This window comes from Colletes latitarsis, chromosome 6 (assembly GCF_051014445.1).
Source record: "Colletes latitarsis isolate SP2378_abdomen chromosome 6, iyColLati1, whole genome shotgun sequence".
Lineage (NCBI taxonomy): Eukaryota > Metazoa > Arthropoda > Insecta > Hymenoptera > Colletidae > Colletes > Colletes latitarsis.
This window is the reverse complement of record NC_135139.1, coordinates 22,440,035-22,466,078: the sequence shown is the minus strand read 5'-3', so window position 1 is coordinate 22,466,078 and position 26,044 is coordinate 22,440,035. Positions and strand designations below refer to the sequence as shown.

The 26,044-nt window shown below is 38.4% G+C and overlaps 2 protein-coding genes and 1 long non-coding RNA gene across 4 annotated transcripts in view; 1 reads left to right on the top strand and 2 right to left on the bottom strand.

The window, feature by feature from the left end:
- The window catches only part of Calpc (calpain C), a 35,249-nt gene extending 22,574 nt beyond the window's left edge, over nt 1-12,675 (bottom strand). Inside the window, exons 1-2 of the mRNA XM_076766974.1 lie at nt 12,504-12,675; nt 12,215-12,403 (exon numbers count right to left, since the gene is read on the bottom strand). Of these exons, the coding sequence (XP_076623089.1) occupies nt 12,215-12,223 (9 nt within the window). The 5' untranslated portion in view covers nt 12,224-12,403; nt 12,504-12,675. The remainder of the gene's footprint in view (nt 1-12,214; nt 12,404-12,503) is intronic.
- A 418-nt stretch (nt 12,676-13,093) lies between these two features.
- LOC143342852 (uncharacterized) lies at nt 13,094-14,254 on the bottom strand. Its single transcript, XR_013079866.1, has 4 exons — nt 14,169-14,254; nt 13,452-13,536; nt 13,256-13,382; nt 13,094-13,110 (listed from the first exon to the last, which is right to left on the bottom strand). It is a non-coding gene; the product is annotated as an uncharacterized LOC143342852 (long non-coding RNA).
- Nucleotides 14,255-19,826: 5,572 nt separating this feature from the next.
- Pabp2 (poly(A) binding protein nuclear 1) lies at nt 19,827-22,089 on the top strand. 2 transcript variants are annotated; one of them, XM_076766793.1, is made up of 7 exons: nt 19,827-19,953; nt 20,866-21,002; nt 21,149-21,263; nt 21,343-21,410; nt 21,500-21,741; nt 21,855-21,947; nt 22,018-22,089. In XM_076766793.1, the coding sequence occupies exons 2-7, from the start codon at nt 20,868-20,870 to the stop codon at nt 22,049-22,051; spliced, it is 687 nt and encodes a 228-aa protein (XP_076622908.1). In that variant the 5' UTR covers nt 19,827-19,953; nt 20,866-20,867; the 3' UTR covers nt 22,052-22,089. The 2 variants fall into 2 exon arrangements, with proteins under 2 accessions (XP_076622908.1, XP_076622907.1); XM_076766792.1 differs by having other exon boundaries at nt 19,833-19,961.
- The last annotated feature ends 3,955 nt before the right edge of the window (nt 22,090-26,044 follow it).

Below are 26,044 nucleotides of genomic sequence, written 5' to 3'. Positions count from 1 at the left end.
CGAACCTTGTCGTAGGTAACGCGTTCGTTCGTGCCGAGGCGAATGATTCAGACTGTCGTTGATAAATTTTAATTCCGTCGACCGGTTTGAAGGCAGTTGTTTCGCTAGACCGGTAACGAAGAGGAGCCGGGACTCGGTTAAACGCTCGCAAATTCGCGCGCTGTTTCCTCGCGCGGATCTAGGCCAACGGTCACTAAACCGACGCTCGGTTTTTATTCATAACGTGCTTTTTCTCCCGTGAATTTCCATTTTTCCCGCTATCCTGGATCTTGTTCCAAAACGATTCAGTAAAAAGCGTACTCTTCGTTACGGAGGGGCAAGTTAATTTTTAAATAGTTGTAATCGAAACGAGCAAATTTAAAAATTGTTGTAATTCTTCTTGGAATAAATTTTCCAGACGATCCTGATCGTTTCTATAGTTTCTCGGCAAAAAGCGACGGAGGAGTCCTGTCCCGTGCCTCGAAACCGGTCGCGTTTTCGCGCGAATCCTACGAAACGTGCACCGTTCGATCCACCCTGGTTCTTGTTCGTCCTGTCGACGCTACGGGCGTTCCTTTCCGCGAAAATTGCCCAATTTGACGTCGACGGGATCGCGCAAAAAGCCGGACGCCGGATTTCGTTTCGCAGGAAATCGTATCGACGTTTTATTTACTTTTAGAAAATTACCGGTTGCCGCTCGCGACTTTTTCTGCGCCGGAGTTCCCGGGTGCAATCATCCGTCGAAGAAACCCATGAAATACTTTCTCATCTTGCTGGACGCCCGTGGCACGTACCCGCTGGAGATTTTACGTTGTACGTGCCAGGTTATTCGACTTCGCCTTCCGCTAAACCGAACGCTTCTGCGATCCACTATATACATTAGCTGTATAATAGCTACCATACTCTCGTACCGGTCGGACTAGTTTCACGCTTGGTTCTCCAGCGGCCTTGAAGCGCACGAACAGCCGCTGCAAAGCTGCCGAGAAAACCTTTATGGTTCTGGCCTCTCTCGACGCGGACCGTGCAGACTATCTGCGGATTCCGGCACTCCGCCTTCCGGAATTTTAGCAGCATCGTGTGCAAGATATTATACCCATGATAGGAACGAACCGGAATCCGAAAGCAAATTACGAACCGTTTCGACGATCCTCCGGCTTGGAATGGAGCCAATAAAACGAACCTCGAGCGTTTTGGGGTCGCCAAAGTGCATACGGTTATGATCTAGCAATATCTGACCGAACGGACGATAGAAAATCGTGCAGGCGATGTCCTGCGATGCCCGTATATCGTTGAACGATGGCTTAGGGTCCTAAAAATTTCGCGATAATTGCGATTCTTTTTCGATAATTTCGATAAGCGACCACCTGTAATGTGAAATACGTAATGTTAACGAAGTTGAAGTAATTAAGTCAGAACGTTGTCCAGAATACGTTTACTTCGAGCCGGTTTAAAGCCACGGAAAGTACTTTAGTAGCGTACACGTGATTCAGTATTTATGTCCTCGATGACTAATCCTACACTTTCTATTCCGTCGAACGTTCTTTTTTTACAGTTCTTTGCTTGCATTTGAGATAGTTTTAACCGTTGGAGTTGTGCAAAATTTTATCCGAACAATAGATAAATAATAAAATCAACCGTATAGTAATTTATCAGATCGAACAGTTACATTTCTAAAATTTGTATTTTCATTTAATGAGTAAGAGATAAGTATTTCTTATTAAGAATTTTGCCCATCTTCGCAATACCTAGCGAAGTGGCAGCAAATTTGTCTCTCGATGAAGGTATACGTAACTAATAATCATTTTACGATTACTGTAAGTAGTAGGTAAGCCGATTACGACTTTGTCATTAATAAGGGAAACGCATATTAGAAGAGAAGGTTCTCTGTCGAAGCGGACGTACCAAGATACTCGTGTAACGGGATACCATGAACGAGCATTCTCTATAACCTCGTGCACTACGGCCTTAGCTTCCTCCTTTTTATTGTACATTGCTCTAAATTTTCATCGTTCTCGTAGCATCTTTCGTCTGTAATTTTCAAAACGATGAAATCATTTTACGCGAACCACAATATTAGTAGGGAATAGTAGAAACGTATGTACTTGTCGCATTATTCTAACGTAATGAGCAAAGGAATTCCAGTAACCCTGGAAAAATTGCTTATAAGAGTTTGTTGATTCAACGCGAGATACCGTGGCAGTAATTTCTCTTGGAAGTCATTGCCACGTTCGTTGACACATCCCGCACACGAATCCTCCGGCATTTTACCGACGATACCCTATAAGGCTGGCCATGAACAAGTGGCATCGAGCGACCTTAAGGTTCGGTTCACAACCGTTTTCCTCAAAGATGCCTGGTGCGTGTCGGAAATGATTAACGCGAGCGCACTTGGATTCTTATCTACTGTTTACCCTTTTATCTGACCTCCTCGCTTACCAACAGGAGGATCGTACCTCCGCGAAGAAGGAACACGCAACTATTATCGCGAATCCGACAAGAAATCCAGCGAACGTACAAAATACAATGGCCGTCGGTTCGCTGCGTCCAAACGACCAGCGCTTTCATACTGTCAGTTATTTGCATCTTTCGTTCGACGTTTCCTGAAATTATGTTGCTGCGTGAGGGTAAATAGTCGTTGATTGCGTATATTTCGTTCGAGTCAATTGCACCGACGTACAAACGGATTCCGGTTATTTGGGTCATCGATTAAACGGGACGACCGTTTATTTGGGGCAGATCTTCAGAAGCAGAACCTAATCGAAAAAATAGTTGAGATTATTCTTTGCTTATTTACGACGATATATTGTTTAATCGGTACAGGAAACATAAATTTAATAAAATGTATAATTTTATGGGCATCTTTTTTCGAACGAAACTTTGCGATTTTTTCGCGCTATTTTTCAGTGTTTAGAAATTTCTTACCGACGCATTGTGTCCACATACGACACCGTTCTCGTGTCTTAAGATCACGGTAGTTGCTGACCGGCAATCACGTTTTGTTCTACTTACTTTGTAGAGAAGTAATCGTTTGATGGATTATTTAATTTGATAAACAAAACAGGAAGAATCGTATTGTTTGATACTTGAATTTACTACTAAAAATTTTCATTTTAATCGGATTTTGAGGTCTGAAAAAAAGATTCTTGTCGTCGGCACTTTGGGATTTCCGACCACTGTGCGGCAAGTCAATAAAAAGCGAGAACGTTCGCTTTCGTAGGTTTCGTTCGTTCCAATTCTCAGAGAAGCGTGTTCGCCAACGCGACACGTGTCACCGCGTAATGAACGAGGAACGAACAATAGCGTACATATACGCACCTGTCGCTCACAACGGTGACCAAGTTGTTCTTTGAACGCTCAAAGGGGAGACAAATGTTTCTATGGACCTGTCACTTCGTTCGTGAAATACTGCGGTAATATAAAGGCAATTAAAAAACTGAGTCAACAAATTTACCGACGTTCTCCGCGTTTCGTAACTGAGAAGTTCTCATAACTGCATCGAATTTTGCAAATCACTCGTTGTATCTTCATTCTTAATAATTTTTAAATCCAAGCAGATAATACAAAATTATCTATCGTAGATTCATTTTCTACCGAGAGCAGCGTCGCAGCTAGAAAAACGTCGGGACTTAGGTAATCGCATATAATGTATGCCTTCATTAATTTCCCGTAACTCGTATACGACTTCGAACGCATCTAGGAAACGACTATTCGCTTCAATTACTAATAAATCGCCGAATTGTGCTCGTTTCAATCGTTGAGCGCACTTTCTCTGGCCAGCTGGTACGCATGCACACCGGTGCTTCTGATTAACACAAATCTCTGGCCACCGTTACTCTATCGAAAGCCAGACGCTCTTATATGGACGCGTTTTTTATCATTGTGACGTCTTTGGATGTATCGCGTAATCATTCATCGTCCGTACTCTGCTGCTCGAAAGTCTTCGAACACCTGGTATCTCGGTAAAACTAGTATTCGACGTAGATTATGCATTTGTAACTGCTTTTACCATAAGCAATTAAATAATTCTTTTTAAGCCATCGAAACTCCCGACTGTTTAGACCTAGATCATAGATTTCTAAATATAGTCAGACGATAATTCTTAAAATTGATTAATAATTTGCATAATTTTCTGCTGGATCGCGTGAAATATAGCGACAGCCAGACTTTCGAGGGGCAGCAAACGTCTCATTAGACGGCGATTCTGGCTTTCGAACGACTTCCTAACGGACAAATTCCGCCCGACGGCGTTGCATAACCGACAATATCGTGTCCGATATCCCTGAGCAACGAGAAGCCGGTTCCAGGATTTCCGCGGTGTCGGCGTTCAATTTTCACTGATTTCGAAATCAGGAACCTATCGATCGCCATGGAACGCGTTTCAATTTATACGCTCGATCGAAGGAGATCGAGAGAGCAAACGTGCTACCGACACGCTCGAGCGGAACTGGAAATAGAGATCTGTCTCCTATAAGCGCTACCTGTAAAATTGGGTTCATTAATTTTACGAAAAGACAGATGTGCACGATTCGTCTTAGTTTTCCGCGCGTTGGTCGTGTACCCAGTCATACGTCTCGCAGTTTACTAGTTTGTTATCAATTCGGTCAGTGAAAGTGGTAAAGTCGGCAAAGATCGAAACCCCGGGCGGAAGTAGAAGTTTGTTTAATGCCTTTTACTGACATTTCCTGTTGCAGTAAATATTATGTCACGCGATAAACGTAGCTCTGCTCCAGGGAATAAAACTTAATACGATAATGACAAAACTATTTCAACTAAGACTGAATATAATCACAGGAGTTTTCGCTCGAGAGGTTGAAGAAATTGTATCTGACTCGTAAATAAAATATCCAGTTTTTTAAAAGCAAAGCGTCGATGTCTCGTAGTAAATTTCACAAATTTGATCTGGGATACGACGCGTTAATTAAAGTCTGGCGATTCTGGTTCTAGTCTCGCGGCGTAACATCACAAATTTTCCGGGGGGGTGCGATCTTTATTCTCAGCGGGCCGTTTTGCTGAAGATCTCTTCGCACGATAATAAACTAACCCGTAAGCAGTCGCTCGTGCTCCCACTACCTTGGCAAATACCGGAAATTTGTGCAAGCGTCTTAACTCTATCGTCGTGAACGATCTCGGAGCACGAGTCTCGATCTTCCACGCACGTTTTCAGTCCCTCTTTCGACTCGTGGTCGTTTCTTCCTATGCATCATCGTACCCGTGCATGCAAAGTTTGCCAGAATAGACGTTGCGCTGGCTAAGGGCTATCTGATCATTTATCTCTCTGCTGTGCACGAGACATTACCGCATCCTTCGTTAGACTCGAGGATCTTCCTGATTCCGGGTGGCAATAAACGGATCGCAAGATCAGTAACATCGCAACGCGAACAAAACGTCTTACGACGGAGCGAAACGCCTACGTCTTTCACGATTAATCGGAAGAGTGCCTGAAAATACATTGCACGTTTAAAAAGAGCTATCGAACTTTATTTGGACGGACAGCATAGAAATAATAGGAAGCAAAGCGACTAAAACTGCGCGGTATTTTCTAGGACACCCTAGTTTGGTCGAAAATCGTACGAGAAAGTTACTCGGTCTGCGAACCTCTGAAATACGCTACAAGTCGAGAGTTTCGATACACCTACATCGTCGGGCGTTTCATGGCGAGCGCAAGACCGGTTGTAGATCGTTTGATCACTGTTTTTAGTTCGGTCCGAGCGAGGAAAAAAGTTGAAAGAATTCTACAGATCGTGAGACTGATTGAAAGTTACAAATTATACGGAGCATTAGAAACGATCAACTTCTAACGAGATATTAATAATTATACCCATAACTCTAAGAGGCTTCCGCGATTATTTAATGGGCATTCGTACTACGAAGGATTTCCAGACACCATATTTGGTGAGACCAAATATCGCCGCGGGACAAATAGATGAATTATAGGTTTACTGGCCTTGGACCATGTTCTTGAAAGGTATAAAATTAACAATACATTGTGGAGAGTTTCAAAAATGATATTTAGTGTTTGTCGTTAGGATGACCGGCAAGCAAGAAGCGTGACACTTTTCAAATCTGAAACGAAGCCGGCTAAAATCGCAAATCGACTGGACTGTCCGAGAATGACCAGTCCTTATTGCTGGTAGCCTTCTGGAACCGTTTGATGACATAGTAGACCGTCATTCTCAAAGAATCGAGTCGATTTACGATCTTTGCTGGCTTTATTCTTGATTGGAAAAGTGTCACGATCGCTTCTCTCGCTTACAACGGTATCAAATATGAAGTTCTCGAATCTCTTTCCACAATGTTAAAACATTCTACGTGAAATACAGTGCTATATATTACTGCATGGAAGTAGGCGTTTCCTAATGCATTTTACATTCCTCTCTAACGTGCTCATTATGGACTATTATGCAATGTAGTACTTAGGTAATAAATTTCAGTCGTAAAAAAGAAGTCATCGCTTACACTTACGTGATTAATAGCCAAGTTCTAAAAACGGTTTAAAATATTCAATGTACAGAACGAAAGACTACAGAAGATACAAACTTCTGTTTTATTTTATCACGTTGGACCAGTTTTATTTGCCATCCCTTTGATAATTAAAAACGGGTTAATAAATATCCCCGTCAAGCTTGTACCGTTCGTTGTAAATCGGTCGAATCGCCTCTCGGGTGATTCAGCAATTGCGATCGCGACATTCCTGCTGCCTTCATCGAAAAATCACTATGGGAAAATCTTTCAGAGATTGTTAACTGAGTTAAAAGCACACACGCACGCGAGAGACATCGATGTGATTCATCGTAGTAAGATGTGTCAGCGATATAAGCGCGACGAGACCTTCGGAAACGGCCTCTGGATGAATGTTTCTCGACCATGAAGAGATCCTCGTTTGCGAATCCGTTCGTCCACCGCGCTAGACATTCGTCGTAACATCGGATACTGACAAATCAATTTCACCGTTCCCCGATAGTAGTTTGGAATTCAAATTACGGAACGATAATGCACGCGGATAAGACGGAAGGATAGAATGAAACTGCTCGATCCATTCCCGGATATTCTAACGAAGGATATCCTACGATAGCTCGGTAACGAAACTCGCGATCGTGTTCCCTGAAGAACGGTCGTTAATTCACCGAGGAGCCTGTGGGCGACACAGAATGGTCCCGGCGCCACGGTATCCTTTAACTGACACTAATTTCATTCTGAAGAGATTCTGATTTACGAGGACTCGTCCAACGAGTCGAGTTTCTTCTCTTCGTCGATCGGCTCTAAGACGTTTCTCCGATGCCGCTTCTCGAGGTTGTTGCTCTTTCGCTCGAACTCCATCTCGGGGATAGTCGATCGGAAGGATCGCCGGATCGAAGGATCCTTTTCTTTGCTCCCGAACTGTAGCTCCGTAAAACGTCCAACCTTCTCCGTTCACCGCGATAATAACGTTTCCTACGGATCCCATTGTTTTCTTCACGAGGAATATTTCAGGAGTTGAAAACGCACTGCGCTCGAACGTTTTTCTTCTTTCGCAAAAAAACCTCAATTCCACTTTTCATAACACCGCGAACCGATTATCCGCGGTAGCGACTTAACGGTGACTCATGGTAATTTAGCGGTTCGCCGAGACTTTCGGTCGGTTTCTTTGCGGTTTAACGATCGATAGTGGGATCTAACGATGTCCTTGAGTGGTCCAGAGATCATCCCGACTGCGCATCCACTCGACTGCGCCCGATCTTGCGATTCCCTCTTCACCAACTAAAATAATTCTTAGATTAACGTTAGAATTTTACCGCGGGGGTTCGAGAAAACGAGAAGATATTTGGTCACCGGACGAAGTCGATATTTCCAGGCATTGTAAATGTCGGAACGTTGAAGGAAACACTGTCGTTGCCTATTCAGGTTTCAGACGGCGTGTTGCATATTTTGTATGCTTCTTGCGACGCGGTACAACTCTTGAACCGTGCTCGGTAGAAAAAACATCTCTCAAATATAAATCTCAATTCACGGTTGTACCCGATTGAGTTTGACTTTTGAACCTTCGCTTTCTCCTCGCTTCCGTTCTTGCATCATTGTTTCGGCGTAAATTCTGCAATGCCAAACACAGAGCGACAAGATTTTTGAACCAGCACTTTCCATTTCATCGGCGGTTATAAGTCGTGTCGCGTATCCATTAAAAAAATGCGTCGTAGTTTGGAGTTAATTTCGAAGTTAAATTTCTTGAAGTCGCTCTTTTCTCTATTGTTTGCCACCTGTTGATATTCATTCGAAGTTACATCGTTTCACTGATTTTCACTGTGAGCGATACACGTTCCGTGAAGAAAGGTTTAAGGAAGGGGGCAATAATTTTTATTACAAAGCGGTAGCGGCCGGGCAATTTGCAAAACCTGTATTTTTACGCGATCGACGCGACGAGCGTTAAGATGGATTCGCGTCAGATTCTTCCTGTGCCTCCGAAGAGGAATTAATATTCTTCCCTCGTCTCGTTCGCAGCCCTTCTCTCAGGAAACCCGTGTACCGCGGCGTCGCGGCGAAAAGACGCAATCACGAGTTAATAAATCTCTCAAGAACCAAGCGATTCCCTTCGATTTATAATCCCGTTTCTCCCAGCGAGAGGAAACGAATCCACGAACGCAGGGTCCGTAAATCCTGAGAACCAACGTAGAGGCGTCCGGGACTATCGGAAGCGCTCGAACGTCTCGAACTTTCTACGATCTCATCGTCCCCAGGAATTCTTTGCCTCGATAACAACGAGGAAGATCAACCGTACACGACGGACACGTACATCGTACGACCAGTCCTCTCCTATCGGTTCCCTTATACATGCGTCGCTTCGTGCCTCCGTAATTTGTGTGTTTCGAGGTCGTGGAGAGAAGAAGACCCGGTTTCGAGGTAGAAGAACTTCGCAGAGGTAAAAACGTGTCGGTCGAGCTCGAGATACCTCAACCATATCGACAACCAAGAGGCACCAACGCCACGAACTGACGGACACGCGTTAGAAACGGGCAAAAATTATTTTCATCCATTTTTATTCGACGACTTTGTGGTATAATCAGAATTTTTTAAGTCTTTCTACCGGTCTTTTATATCAAATACACAAGAGGATCCTCTAGACCTCTGTGTAACATTTCTACCGGTCTCAAACATTGCCTAACTACGAAAAAGAAAATTGTTCCAACACCAATATTACTTGTATTTTGCTATTATTCGGAACAAACGAGACACTTGGGGTCCGTTAAGTCCAAATCGATTTGCTCGAAGCCTGCCTACGTACACTAATATACGTAAACCATTTTTACGGTTCATTAATTTTAATTAAATCGTGGAGGAGTAATCATGGCCGTGGCGAACACGTGCAACGAGTAAGAGGGTTCACGCTTATTGGTATAGCCGCGTCATTTTCCAATCTTTCTTCGTTATTTTCATATTTTTATATATAGCAATAATCTATACAAAAAAATCTGAAATAACGTTAAAATATGAATAAAAATAGACTTCGACTCGTGTTCAAAGTGATTCGAACTGACATCGCTACTAATGCTTTTTTGTCTATTTGTTATTCTTTGACCATGCCTGGCACTTGAGACGCGTACCACCAATTTCTTTTCTTGCCTGTTCGACTTGACGGTTCGGTTCTCATTCGAAACGGATTCCGACGTGCGAAAGTGCGAGCAAACGAGCTCGTTAAGATCCAATTGTTTGTTTAATTACAGTAGAAGTGCCGATTGCAACGCGGGAGATACCACACGACCGTAAAACGTGCACGCAGCGACCTACATTTTTTAATGTCCGGCATTTCATTGCGATATAATCGAACCTCGTATCGCCTTTTGCTACGGCTTTTACGTCAATTCGGATCTTTATTCGACCGCGTATCAATATTACGTTGCTTAGCGTCGAATCGTTCGATTTCTTTTAAATACGCGTACAGACGCGCGTAATATAAAAATTTCGATCGAGCGTATTGTACTATTTTTACGTTAAGTTTAGCAGCGGGTCAATAAACTTTCTACGAACGTAACGAGATAATTTTTAATTCGTTAAACAGGTTTCTTCATTATATTAATTTCCGATCTTATCGAATCAAAAAAGCGATTTAGTTCCATAGCTTACTTCTTTTTTTTCTCTTTTTATTCGCGAGCAGCGAGCATATAATGCGTATAAATTATTCGAAGGAGAAAAGATAAATTTCTTCGTAATTAAATAAACTTTTACTAAACATAACTCGCGAGCGTATTATCCAGATTATAATTTAGGTGATTCATTTCGTTTCCAGCCGTAACATTGAAAACGTTTTTCTAGACAATTCGAGAGAATTATATGTATATTTGTCGAACATCCGGGATTGTGTGTCTTGGTCGATATTTTGAAACAAGTACACGGGATTCATATTTAGCTGCAAATCATGTTTAGAAAAAAGGAAGATACAATTTAAAATCAACGAAGGCTGGTGTTTCGAGGGATCAACGATCTCCATTCTTTTGTATACAATATGTGTACACTGAGCAAAGACTGACCTGACATAATCGTACGCGGGATGAGCCCTCGAAGTTGTGTGTACTGTTACACGGTTTAGGCGGATGTATAATAAAAGGATCGATGCGTCGTATGTGGGCGACACGCGAGAAAGTAAAAAATACTCGAGGGGCACGTATATTGTCTTTTCAACGCGGTACCACGCCGCCCACAGTCAAATGTTATCGTAATATTATGCAGGCGCCATGTTCCTTATGAAATCAATGATCGTAGAGGATTTTGAAGAATGCGAAGATCGCTTTCAGCGGATACGCTGGTTTTATTCATTATTCATTATACGAATAAAATTTTTCCCGTCCCTAACGAGCACCGTGTAATGCGTATTTCAACTTGACCGTGGCTAGTTGCACGAATAAAGAAACTTGTTAATTTCTGAAACAGCTCGGAACGAATATCCTGTCCTTTTGTCCGATCGAAGTGCAAAAAAATGCGTAAAATCGAGAATACATTGCCGAGAATAGTGAATGAAACGCGAAGGGTGTAAAATTAATTTTAAATTTATTCTCGACAGAATCACGTACGCGGTAACTTGTTAATTATAAAGGCGGCTCGTTTAAACGTAACTACCTAAGAATTATTTTCATAAAATAACATTTTGCGATCTTTACGCCGCATGAAAATTTTCATCGCGTCTAAGTTATTATAGTTCTACGCGCGCGGAAACTCCGTAGATCGTGCAACGATTATCAGAATCCTTCGCGGTGGAATCAAAAAAAAAAAACGGAAACGGAGAGCAAGAATGACAATTTCGACACGACGCGACGTGCTTGCGTTAGAATTTCTATAGAATACTAATTTTGAACGCATCAAGATAAGTGAACAAAAATCACAAAAGTCAAACCGATGTTTCGAAAAGACCCAGTGTGCCATTCTAGGGTCAAGTCTCGAACGACGTTTATTCAAGGCAACAGGTGACCATCGAACGACAGTTCGGTGCATCTCCGCTCGCGCTGCCATAAGTTTACGCGTTTGTCCCGCGCGTTCGAATTCCGCGCGGAGCAAATAGTTTCCATTTCACTAGCTAGATTCGGTATACCATTCCGGAGTGACTTTCACGCAAAGAAATCATTCTGGTCACATAGCGTGGCGCACCTCGCTAGAAATTCCATAATGACCCACTACCACCGCGGAGGGAAATCTTGGCGAGCGAGCGCGCGCAAATCTTTTGTCTGCGCACTTAACGGAGTGTGGAGAGAAAAAACAAAGAATTTCTATTCGGTCCGCGCAACGCGAGTATTTATTACTAGACGGAACACCAGAAAACGTATTCGTTTCGGAAGGATCGATCGCCTTCTTCACGCATCGCGCGAGGGAGTTTGTAGACCAGGAAATGGTCACGGTTAACATTGATATCAGTTGCTTCTAATTGTCAACGTTTCAGACAACTACTCCAGTCCCCCGATTGTAATACAACTCTCGAGTATCTTGTTTCTCGTCTATTCGTTTCTTTCACGAGTAGGAAATGGCGTGAACGGTTTCATAAGTATCGCCAACCACTTTCTCCACGTTCTCCTAACAATCTTTGTTACATTGTATCGAAATCGGATGCGGTGCAACGCCGGGGACGCCTATCCAAATAAACGTAAATATAACTATCTAAGATAAACAGTGCTTTCGAACTGGTTATTTCCAATCTGATATCGACGCTCTAGAAATTGTAGATTAACCGTGCAAATGCACGCGTTGCTCCTATATACACGCCATATCGTGTGGTACTCACGTTAACCATCCGTGGTTGCGTTTCGGTTCTATTCCAGGCGGAGAAACCTCTTCGCGGAGGTCCTCTTCGAGATCCTCCTCAAGGTCGCGCGGGCCTCTCACTTTATCACCGGTTCCTGTCGGAAGAAAGGATCGGTCCTTGTGCACACACTGACCTTACAGGCACTTGCACTTTCGTCGATCGACCCCACTGCGCAGAACCAACGAACGAGCGCATGAAAAATCGCGGAAAATATGCGTTAACGCGAAGTCAAATGGCACGGATAAAACTCGTGCGAACCGTAACGTACGATAACATGTTGTGGCATCGCATATACGCAAAGCAACTTCAACCACCAACCGACTACGACCGACCGACTGAATGACTGACTGACTATGCGCTGACTACCAGCCGTGAACTGCCAGTCGCAGATCCGGACCCGATCACCACCATCCTGGCTGGCCTTCCTTCTCTTTCTCTGGTCGCCGAGTTACTGACGTTCGTCCTCTCTCTTTTCCTGCCCCCCTCCACCTCCCCCCATTCTGCGCTGCACGACGCTTTGTACTCCCAGCAGCCGAACTTTGTTTACGAAGTTTCGAAAACCCTACTCTTGCTTTGTCTCTACGGTTCAGTTTGATCGATTAGGGAATTAAACCAAGCACGCTGCACCTGATTTCTATTACAGTTCTCAAACGTTTGTAACAGAATAACGGGACGATACATTTTTTTGGGGAGATTACGATTTCCGTGGCCCCTTGTTTAGCGGTCAAATTTGTGTTCTTGGGGTCATTTTAAGAAAAAAATGTGTATGTCACTGATATCGAATGGGCCTGGTTTAGCCCGTAAAGTAGATTTCCCGTTTTTTATAAATTTGCATATCTCGCATAGTTCCCGGTTAAACTAGGCCGATTTGATACCTATAACATATACAATTTTTTTCTGAAAATGACCCCAAGAACACAAATTTAACCTTGAAAGAAGAGACCACGGAAATCGTAATGGAGCCATTTTTGTTAACATAAATGTTTTTTATAAAAATACATGTCAAGTGATACGACTCACCTTCATTTTGAAGAAAAAAATGAAACGTGTTCTCTACGTCAGGGGTAGATCCAGGGTACGTAGAATAATGGGGGTAATCACCTACCCCACAAGAGTTATGGAAACTTAACAAAAATGTTTTCATTTTCTGTAAACATATAGAACGCTTATGAATTATATTATGAATTTATATTTTCTAATGTAAAATTTCATCTACCTTTATCTTGAAAACGTTAAGTCTCGAAGGTTTAAACTTCTTTTCTTTTCTCGCAAGATTCGCCATCTTTAAAATATTAGCATATCTGAAATCAAGTTTCGAGTTATCACGTTGAAACGACCGAATAGAATAAATAACGATTGAAATGTGATTCAGAAAACAATGGAATGTTAAAGTATCAATTACGACGGAAGTTTTCTACGATTACGTTACGAGAGTTTTCAATGGCGGAAACGTACAAAATTAACGTCGGGTGAAAAGTACCAAAGAAGAGAAGAAACGACAGCGACTGAGAGAACTTGATGGAAAAAAAAGAGCAAAAGCGAATTGTAACTAAAAGAAGAGAAAACGAGGACCGTAGCCCGAAGCAACCGGCCTTTTCTGGTGAAAGCTCATGCACGTTGACTTTGTTCGAAATGTTCGTTCCGGCGTTATACCAGAAACTGTTCTCTATCAACTAACAGCTGATTTCTTGAAGAACTTGGATTTTGATTTTCCTATTGAGTAATAATCATTTGAAAATACATTTACGTTAAACATGTTTAGAAATTTTATTACTTATCGTTTATTATGGTATCCATGGTAACAATGCGACACAAAAATCAGATTTAGAAGAATGAAATCATTTTGAAATGAAATATTGTTTGCATTATTTCGCGGATTGTGTGTCGAGATTTAAACGGCAGAACATGATGAACAAGAGCAATAGACACTTACTTCATGGTACTCTGTCTTCTTCTCATCGAACCTTAGAAAGTACGCAAGTAAAGTGCACTTGCCGTGGAATAAATAGTCGAGTTTATGTTTTGTGAATGCATTCTGAACTCCAAAAGAGCAACAGAGCGCTATCTAGCAACTGTTTGAAGCACTTATATATAGAACACTTTACCACAGATGAAGTATACGAGTAGACCTTACACCATAGACGAGGTATACGAGTAGATCTTTCACCCAATGTATTTTTTCGGCCCATTTTTCTGGGGCTCTAGAGCCTCATTACCATTTTCGTGTTACCCGCAACATTACCAACAGGTTACACAAATGAACACAAAAAGAAGTGAGACAGAAAGTGAAATTACACAAACATTCCTGACCACACATCATATTTTCGGTCAAGAATTTCTTTCTCGAAAGTGCGTAGGATTTCGGAGGTATGTGTATTCACCAAAAATGATTGCAATTGACCCGTGCAATCGAAAATAATGTTTCCAGAGTGATTTGAAACTTTTCAATTTCACTTTTTCAATTTAGGCACTTACCCCTGTCGATTTTCCTTAAAAATTCGTTTTTGATTTTTAGTCATTTTGTTTGACGCCCTACAGAAAAGTTGTCTAATACTTTTTTGTAGGTACCCATGAGCTATACTTCAGAAAAAAGTTTTATTGAAATATATTCACTATTGTAGGTGTTATGGTCGTTTGAAAATTGCATTTTTTAATCCGTTTCATAGTCAACTCACATGTATTTACGTACATAGTACAGCTGCTGCCCATAACCTAATTCAGTGAATAGTTTCTCAAATAACCGCCATCCATGAGAAGAGGACGCTAAAATCACAGACGAGGTAGACCTTTCACCACAGACGAGGTATACGAGTAGACCTTGCACCTTATGGACTTTTGTGGCCCAATCTGACTGCCATACCGACCTGAAAATTCGGAGGTGATTTTAGCGTCCTCTTCTCATGGATGGCGGTCAGTTGAGAAACTATTCACTGAATTAGTATTGATAGGCAAACAGCTGTAGTGTTTGCGTAAATACATGTGAGTTGACTATGGAAGGGATGAATCTGTTGGTAACGTTGCGAATGACACGAAAATAGTAATGGGGTTTCGAGACCCCATAAAAATGAGCCGAAAAAATACATTAGTTGAAAGATCTACTCGTATACCTAGTCTTTGACAATACTCTAGAATCTTTGATGAATCAATGAGAATCAAAAATAATCTAGCGAAGAAGCTCTATATTTACGATGACCTATGCAAAGCGGATCGCAGCCAATTTGCTAATATTATTTAGTTTTTAATTAATAATTGCATTACCCAGCTAAGAGTGATACGATTATTAATTAAACGTTAAATAATATTACCCAGGTCTCACCACGAGGAGGTTGCTGCGAGTGGAGACCCGAAGGGAGATAGATGGAATCCAAGTTCCATTGATCTCCCTTTCACATCCTTAGAAACTAGATTAATCATGCCAAGTAATTATTTTGTTTAAAAGAGGGACGAAGCTAAATCGTGGGCGACGCGACGCGATACGACGCGATGCACCATGCAATAGTGCAAGGAACGAGAGACGCGAACCGAATAGCGAGGTCAAAAGGGTCAGCTCGTTGCCTCTTGGCAAGTCCGATCGAAGGGGAAGGGAATCGATGCACCCGACACAGGTTCCCCATTTCCCCCAAGCAGCCTGTTGGGAGCCAAATGGACCCAACTCGGGATGTCTGACAGAGAGAGGGATCCTGAGTCGGGGCTACCGTAGACAGGAACAGTCCCTGATCCCCTCTGCGGCCGAAATACCCTTTCCCTTGGATCGTCTCGCTAGAGGACGGCAACTGACCCTTCGGGCCAGCTAATCGGCCGATCACTTGCTTTCTACATGGAAGCAGTGGTGATCGGAGAGGACGAGGGACGAGTGAAAGAGAAGCTACTTATTACATAATTACTTGGCAGGACACGCGGCTATACTAGGGACTTAAGACTAAATACCAAGTAATTATTTTGTTTAAAAAGGGATGAAGCTAAATTGTTGGAGACACGACGCGACGCGATGCTGAACCGTGCAGCAGATCTTCGGATCGAATCAACACTACCCTTGGTAGATTGATTTCTATTTCTAGAAATCGATCTATCATTGGCAGGCGACTAGATCTTTCGGACAAACTGGACGGCCGATCACATGTTTCGTTCGACGAAACATCGGTGACCGAAGCAAGAAACGAGAGAACGAGTCGAGAGAAGCTACTTGTTAAATAATTACTTGGCAACATTGGGAGACGCATACAATAGTGACTTAAAATTAACGTCGAAACTCAAGTCTAGTCAAGTTGAAGCTAAAATTCGGACGATAGAAGGAAACAAAGTTCCTTGATTTAGTTGTACCAAGCAATTATGTGGTTAAAAAGAGGGATGAAGCTAAATCGTGGGATACGCGACGCGACGCGACGCGATGCTGTACCGTGCAGCGGATCCGAGGATCGAACCTACTGCCCTTGCTAACTCGATCTCAACAAGAAAACAGAGAACTGCAACTCCGAATCGAGGTCTCCATTTCTCCAACGCAACCCGCCGGGAGCCCGAAGGACCCGACTTAGGCTGTCTGACAAAGAGAGAGTACCTGAGACAGAGTCGACTTCCGCTGGAAGGTATGCGTTTCCGCAGAATACGGAAACTCCACACCTTCCAGCGAAGTGCCGTTTTCCCTCAATCAAGCTTACCAAGGGAAGGCGATTAGATCTTTCGGACCAGATACACGGCCGATCACATGTTTCAATCGATGAAACAGCGGTGACCGAAGCTAGGAACGAGGGAACGAGTAAACGAGAAGCTACTTATTGAATAATTGCTTGGTAGAACGCGGAGATACATATAATAAAGAAATCTTCGACGTTAATTTTAAGATTCGCGACGAAGCTTAAATCTAATCGACATAGAATTAAATGTCCCTCGGCGGATGTGGCGTACTCCCTCGATGTCCCTGCGAATAATCTGAAACTAAAATTGATACACGTATTAGTGTCATACGAAAGGAAATTTAATAACCACCATGCAAACTAGACGAAGCGATGGAATAATTTGTCGTGCTGATGTACCTAAAAGTGAGAATCTGTAAGATTCTCGATGCTAGACCTATCTAAGGAAATGTACAAAATTTACACATGTTACGAACAAAGTATTCTACCTATACTTGCGTAACGAGAGTATAAAGTCGAAGTAAAATAGCGAATGATTACAAAAATTGTCCGAAGAACCATACAAACTTCAAAGACGAACAGAAACAAAGATTAAAAATCCAACGATGAAATCAAAGAATGAAAATACCCAAGAATCAAACAAAATATCTTAGCAAAATAGAATAAGAATAAAAATCTTATTCTAATTAGTGACATCGAAATTCATGAAATAATATACAAACAAAATACATCAAATAATATGGAAACAAAAATGGTACATGATCCAACACAATTATGGCAATTCAAAAAATAAGTCAGAAGTAGAAATAGAGAAGGAAAACATAATAACCAGATAAAACCGGACAGTAAAACAACACCGAATTATGACCAAACAAATAAAATAAACCGGTCAATTTTGGGATAATAATATAAATAAGTAAAGTGGGCTTACTACTTGTTGAGCATTAGTTACCATTACCAAGGAAGCACCAAAGGTCCAGCTGTAACATAAGAAACGATTCGTAATTTAGTAAAAGCGATGAACAGTTCCATAACGTTCAATGGGTATCAAATGACAGAATAGAAGTGGGGAGAGCAATTTTAAATAGTTCTTACCAGTGGTCATCACGGTCCGGCACTGGTCAGTAGTGGTCAGTAGTGGTCAGTAGTCGGATCTGCACTGGTCAGCACTGGTCAGTAGTGGTCAGTTCTGGTCAGTCCTGGTCAGTCCTGGTCAGTCCTGGTCAGTCCTGGTCACTCCTGGTCCCCCCAGTGGTCAGCGCTCCACGAATGGCCTGACTTTGGCCCGCGAGACCCGATTCCCCTGGATGCTCCAGGGGTACTGAAGAATTTGTCCAGCGGTAGTCTTCGAGTGGGGAAGTCGAAGAGTGGGGAGACAATGTCAACGTGAAGAGTTAAGAACCGCTTGGTCTAGAGAACAATACTATTTCGATTGGTCCCATCTCTTGACCATTTCTGGATCTTCACTGGACCGCTGACCTTGATGTCAACCTCACTGTTGACCATCAGTGACCATAAGCTAGTCATTGTTGATCATCGATCCATTAAAACTATTACGAAGATTAACCCAGACCTAAAGCCTTCTTACGAGGATCCTCTTACAATTTGATGCATGATCTTTTTAACATTTCGTTCCACTTTGGAAGAGTGTATCTCATGTTATAAAGACACACATGGTACAGCAACAGCATTCATCCCACTAACGATAGGTCTATTTTTTACCTCGTCTATGTGTAATAGGTATACATGGGTCGGAAAATAAAAATGCCTGGGCAGTTGAGACTGAAAATCGTATGCAGGTTGACACAAATCGGATTTTAGCTGTTTCGAAAGCAAGAAAGAAAGACTCACATTCGCCTTCTTTCTTGAATTCCCGAAGCTGTCCAAAGCACCTAAGCTCACGTACACATGGCTGTGAATTGGTGTGTGTAAATGGAGGGGTAAGCTTACTCTGGGCACCGGCCTGCCGTCTGATAACACTGTTATGAATCAATTTTTAGATTTATCAAGACACATATGTATAACCTCCGTATCTGTAGTATTACCCATTCTCTATTCGTTAATTTTTGTTAATACATGTCTTTTTGTACATCAGTTCAAACAATTGCCATACCGAGCGAAAAATTCGGAGGTGATTTTAGCGTCCTCGTCAGTTGAGAAACTAATCACTGAATTAGTGTTGATGAGCAGACAGTTGTAACGTGTGCGTTAGTACATGTGAGTTGACTATGCAGGGATTGAAATTCATTTCTAAATCTGTTGGTAATGTTACGAGTGACACGAAAATGGTAATGGGGCTCTAGAGCCCCAGAAAAATGGGCCGAAAAAATACATTGGGTGAAAGGTCTACTCGTATACCTCGTCTGTGGCACCACTTCCCCGCCAATTCGTGGGCCGCCATTTCTATACTTTTCGATGATAGGTTATAAATATGACCACATTGAACGAAGAGGTCGCTCAAAAACCATTGGCTTTTTACCAGGTTGATATTTCAGTTTGTGTGACACTAATTTCTATAAAGTGCATAGTCTATCGTATATTTCGTCTGTGATATTACTATCGAAAGTATTCCAAAACTATCGACGACATTGGACTATCAATAATTTAAAAAGCTACTGTAGTATTTTATGCAGCATACGTATCCAAAGTACAATTTTTAATATTTGAAATTGATAATGGCATTATTTTCATTATATCAACACAATACGCATGTGACATTGTAATCAAACCGACAGTAATATAAATAACTTATTTGTAATATAAATAAATTTTTAAAAAGTGCCTTATCTGAAAGGAAAATCATTCTAATATATTCTAAAATTTATTTTGCATTTTTGGTGAAACGTTAAGTTGGGTTTCTATGTATGCGAATAACAAAGCATTCCTGAATCTTGTTACGACCAATCACAAAGGAGATATACATTAAGGCCATTTTCTAATCTCTATAATCCTTGAATTGTGTTCATCTTGTTCCATGGTAGCGTCAATCTCGTTTATCGAATTTGTGGAACATCGTGGTCTGCCGATCGGAAATAGTTATTAAATTTGTTATAAAATTGTTATTTTAGTTAATAGAAACGTCTGAAGGTATACTCGTACGTTACAATTTTTGTGTAATTAATAATAATAAATATTAATACTCTAAATAGATCGTAGTGGTTGTAAACGTACAAAACTCTTGCATTGCACGTTATTACTATTATATTTACTAAATTTTATTGTTATTTAAATAATTTTTAATTGCATTTATGAATATTATTAAGATTTTCTCATATACAATCATTGTTTCTTTGTTATGAAATTTACTTCAAACAGTTAATAATTTTGTATATGTTATGTTTAAATATTTTACACATTTTTATATATCAATACTAATTTTCATTTTCACTTATAAAATTGAATTATTTTTCATATAAAGAGCAAATATAAGTAGTAAAGTTTGCACATAGAATAATTTATGTTTGATGAAAGCAATATTAAAATTGCTTTTGAAAATATTACTTAAATTTTACAAAATTTTTAGTTAATTTATAGTTTACATATTTGTTAATTAACAAATTGAATGCTGAGCAAATTTTGCATATCTTTCCATTCTTCCTGAATGCCCCTGTGACATTCTGAGCTATCTTAAGTATTTATTTAAATTATTATGTGAAAATTGGAAACATTCAATATTTTAATGTTGTAGTAATGATTTTACAATACTTTCAATGATGTTAATGTTATTTTGAAGTTTACAAGTATAATAAGGTTCATTTAAGGTAAGCATTATATCTTAAAGCATTGGTTAATAATGATCAATGCTATTAGAATAGATACAATTGTAGTGGATACCTATGTTTGCCATAGCATTCAATTTGTTAAAATAGCTACATTTTAAATTGTCTGTATATATGATTATAATAATAATTAAAGTATATATACAACAATAATATATGATTGTTTTTATATTACATTTACAATTGTCTATGTAAACATTTATTTTTGACTTTATTACAGAAATGTCTGAATCAGATCTTTTAGCAACAGATCACATCGATGGTCTAGATGGACTTGAAAATGGTCAAGATGGAGATGCTATTATGCAGTGTGATGGTGTAAAGCGTGAATTGAATGAAGCAAATATTGATGATCCGGTATTTTATTTTTTCTGTTGTAAACGTTTAAAAATCAATAAAATTGCATGAAATTTTACTTTATTAACAAAATTATATTATTGAATTACTGTAAATATATAATTGTATTATTATGAAAAAAAATTCATTTAACTTTTCCACTTTAGGAATTGGAGGCTATTAAAGCACGTGTTAGAGAAATGGAAGAAGAAGCAGAAAAATTAAAACAATTACAGTCTGAAGTGGACAAACAGATGAACATGGGTAGTCCACCTGGTATAAGTAAGTTGTACATTTTATAAATTTGCGTGTACAACAAATTAACACGAATAGTAATTGCATAGTAATCTTCAATTTTCAGCAAGTCCATTAAATATGTCACTTGAAGACAAGATGGAAGTTGATAATAGATCCATTTATGTTGGCAATGTAAGTGAATATTGTATATAAATAATCTTGGTGTTTGCGTTTTGTTTTAATTTAATATTAATTTATTTGATCTTTACATAATCATAAAGGTTGATTATGGTGCTACAGCAGAAGAATTGGAACAACATTTTCATGGTTGTGGCAGTATCAACAGAGTAACTATATTGTGCAATAAATTCGATGGGCATCCCAAAGGTTTTGCTTACATAGAATTTGCAGAACGCGATTCTGTACAAACTGCTATGGCAATGGATGAATCTATGTTCAGAGGACGTCAAATTAAAGTCATGCCTAAAAGAACAAACAGACCAGGACTCTCAGTGACGAATAGGTGCTTAAACCTTAGTAATATTATATTTAAAATGATCATTGGTTTAGTGGTTTTCTCCTTTAAATTAAAGCATCCACTACTGTAATACGAATAATATTGTAATACATTTTCAGGGGACCACGGGGAGCACGAGGCTACCGAGGTATGGCCAGAGGAATCATACGTGGCAGTGCATATTACGGGTATAGACCCATAAGGCGACCTAGGTAAGTTTCAAGGTTATGAGTACTTTTTCAATTAGTACAATTTAGAATATATACTCTTTTTGTTATGTAGGAGTTACAGGCGAGGTTACTACATGCCGTATTGACTGTTTTAAAACAGTTTACTACTATTTTACAAATTAAGGTAAGTTCTAATATTATCATGGTTTAAATTATTTTTTTTATTTTGTCTGTTTCCTGTGATTGTTCAAACATAAAACGTCCAATAAAAGGGTAACTAAAAACTTTTTATACTTATAATTAAATAATTATACATATAATACAAATAATTATGTGTTAAAGATAAATGTTTCTCATAAATATTGTAGTATCTAATAGCATTATAAAACGACCATAACTAATTTAGAGTAATCATTTCGTTTGAACAATCAGTGTATATATTATAAAGCAATACAGTTATAGGAAAGGCTGGTGAAGCAACGAATCGCTTAGGTATTATATATTGTTATAAAGTCAGTATAAATACTAATAATGAATACTGAGTAAAAAGTTACCATACATTTACTAGCCATTCCTGAATGATTGTAAAAATATTATTTCTCAGTGATGATTAACGTATGTTCTTGATCATTATTTTAATATTCTAATGTATCTATATAATTTATTTAAAAAATTGTAAATTTATGATACTAATAATTTAAAATTTAAACTATTACAAAGTATCCATTAATTTTCTACAGTGAAGATTATGGAATTTATATTTAGATACATTGGCTTTGATAGGAATGCTACTTACTGTGCTCTAAGTTTATATTCAGCCTTAACACATGGCCATATTTTAAATATTGATAACAGAGCACCTATATTGAAGTAGTAATTTTAAGAATATAATTCTGTATTTTAATTACACTTCAGCTCATAACAAATTTGAATTACTCAGAATACTGCTTTTTATTATAAAATTCTATAAATACTTGTTCTTTTTTTATAGTATACACAGTTCTACAAATAATAGGTGTTCAGTTTCACATTATACAATATGGTTATGTGTACTGTAAAGTTAGATATTGTAAGTTCTTGTGCATATCTTATTTATAGGTTACACAAAACTTACATATTTATACGAACATGCATTACAGTATGATGCTGCTAAGGTGTTTAAGTAAATTCTTATGATATGTCCACAGAAAAAAAAACTGATACGATGGGAAAAAAAAGACAAAGAAAAAACCTCATGTCAAAAGAAAAAAAAAAGATTGGACAAAGATGGGCACAATTAATCATATTTGATTTAATAAATCATATGAACATTACAAATGTAGATCAGCGATGATTTGCTATTGCAGTTCAATTGTGTTTTTATATCATATTTGAACAGTTGGAAACCAACTGGTTCTGTAATATCAGCCTTTATTAGTTTCCAAGATTTTCAGTCCAGCTAGATTACAAAAATACATAAAACATTGGAATGTTAATAAAATCATATTAATTTAGAAAATTCCCTCGAATGTGTTTGTGTATAATTGCGTAATTCAATTGTTACACATTTTGGAAAAAATCTGTTTATATCTCGAATGAGTACCATAAAAAGTATATGTCTTTCCTTTTCATGCAATCTATATAATTGTAAGATATTATCATACATAATTAATGTTGTAACAGTTTCTATTTGTCATTTGTATACTAATTACTTAACAATATATGTATAATTTTTCCTAAAATAGAAACACTTTTCTCTTTTTCCAAGTTAATGCCTTTTTTTTGTTTGTTTTAACATACAGAACTAGATATTTTAGTTATCTATGAAAATTATAACTTATTTAAATTTTATTGAAACATCGTGCATTTAAAATTTAACACTCTATTTAATAAAATTAACGTAAAATAAAATAAAACTTTTATAATCTACATACAAATAATTGTGATTGTAAATGTTAATAGTATTAAAATATGTTAAGGTAATATTAAATTGACACAAAAAAGGACAGTTTTTGTAGTATATACAAAATCAAGAAATTATATTAGGATCCTAGACAATGATTTTAGGAAATTATAACAGAGCAATAATCATTTTAGAAATATTTTGGTATAATATAAAGGCTGATAGAATAATGACAAAAAATGTTACTGTGTCTATTATTACTAAAGTATATTTTCAATAAATGTTCAATAGTTTCGATTATTTCAGTAAAACGCGCATTTTTAATGTCAACTTAAAATAAGAATTGAACTGCAATACAAATATCTAGAGTAATATCATATTACTATAATACTAAATTTTGTATGCATAGTAAGTGAAAGTTGCTAAAATTATGTTGTTATAATTCTCGTATAGAGTGTCATGCATTGATATTGATGTGCGCAACTTTCATTTATTTATTACTAACTATACATCTTCAATTTTATCTCAAACACATTGCTACTAATTTGTAAGATGCGTGTAAAATGTTTTTGAACCATTAATCCACTGTGCTATGATGTTAGGGGGAAGAGCCAAGTTTCCACATATTAATGATCGAGCTACATTTCGTAACGTTACTTCCATGTCGCTAAGTATTTTGCAGGTGCAGTGCAGCATCAGCATCAATTGAGTGATAATCATACAAATTTCACGAACAATTTTTACGTTCCATTTAAAAAAAAAAAGAAAGAAAAAAAAGAAACGAGAAAAGAATAATTAAGATATAAGTGTAACATATAAATGTAATATGATTGGGTGGTAAATAAAGATTTTCTTGGCTTAAATTATGTACGACGACTTCTTTCGATAATAATCGAAATAGTTCGAATGATCTGCCATACGGAGGTTCAACGCAGAGACTGCCGAAATCTTTGTATGTTTTTATCATTGTTCGATTCATTTTCAGAATATACTTCACAATCACTATTGTCTAAATTACCTGATAAATCGTCAGTATATATTTCATCGTCATTCTCATCACTATATGAAAACATGTTTTAGAAATCGCGTGTGTATAAATGTACATTGTACAAGCGAATGAAACTCTTTGTTTAAGTTTGTCTATCAATATTTTGCTGAATGTTTAGATAAAATACAATAAGGTTCATATTTACTAATTAATGCATGACTCCGGGTCGAATTTTTGGACGAATTGGTAGAATATCAAACTCAAACCAGAAAAAGAAAGACCTAAGAGAAAATGTACTCATGTGCAATAGTACTTGGAGTCAAAATGGTGTCGTTTAAGCACCTTTCCTCGATAACACGAAATACTGAAAGGGCTAGTAATTCTGGATCTTTAACCCCTAGTGTGGAATGGATAGGAGGTAGATTGTATGCTTATGGTCTTTGGATCAGGTGATTATAGAACATAGAACTCAGGTACACCAGGCGTTGATATGCGAAGTAACACTCCACTGTTAATGCATGGCTCTCATTCTCAAAGATTTAGTTTGCTAATAAATAGAGGTACACGTCTATACTCGGGTCAACGAGATGATTCACTGAAGAAAAACAAAGTGCTTGATGTGGTCGATGTTGCGGCTGCAGTCATTGACTGTCAAAAGACACTTACGAGTCACATTTAGGGACGTTTGTTTTCGTTTGCTGACTCACCTCGTCGGCCCGAGTATACATCTGAACTGACAATATGTTTAAAAACATATTAGTATGTGTCTTGCATACAATGTGTTCATATTATTACAAAATTAGGTAAAATAAAAATAACTCCTATAAATTAGTGATTTGCGTTTATTAAAATTCAGTAGCATTAAAATTTTTTTTTTTTTTTTTTTTACATTTCAGATCAACAGTTAATGTCATTGGAAGGATAAATTTTGTTCATACAAATTAATGATATTTTTATAACAGATATAATCAGAATATTGTTACATTTACTTTATTAGAAATTTATATTTCATTATATCTCTGAAGGCATATAAATGCACAATTAATCTCTAAAGGTTTAGCAGTATTTATTAATGGAAAGCTTGTAAAACATTAGTGTTAACAGTAAAACTGAAGACCTGAATTTAAAACGTTAAAGTATAACAGAACAAAATAATTACTATATATTTTATAGGGACTATATAATAATGCAAACAAATTATATTTTTGAAGCATACTATAATCATAAGATTCTAGTCTAATCACACTATCTTTTATTATTTTTTTTTTT

What these genes read in the sequence shown, in the direction of transcription:
- Pabp2 (XM_076766793.1), top strand. Translation starts at nt 20,868, where the DNA reads ATGTCTGAATCAGATCTTTTAGCAACAGATCACATCGATGGTCTAGAT. An exon ending in GATCCATTTATGTTGGCAAT is followed by an intron (nt 21,411 to 21,499) that starts GTAAGTGAATAT and finishes ATAATCATAAAG; the next exon opens with GTTGATTATGGTGCTACAGC. An exon ending in AGACCCATAAGGCGACCTAG is followed by an intron (nt 21,948 to 22,017) that starts GTAAGTTTCAAG and finishes TTTGTTATGTAG; the next exon opens with GAGTTACAGGCGAGGTTACT.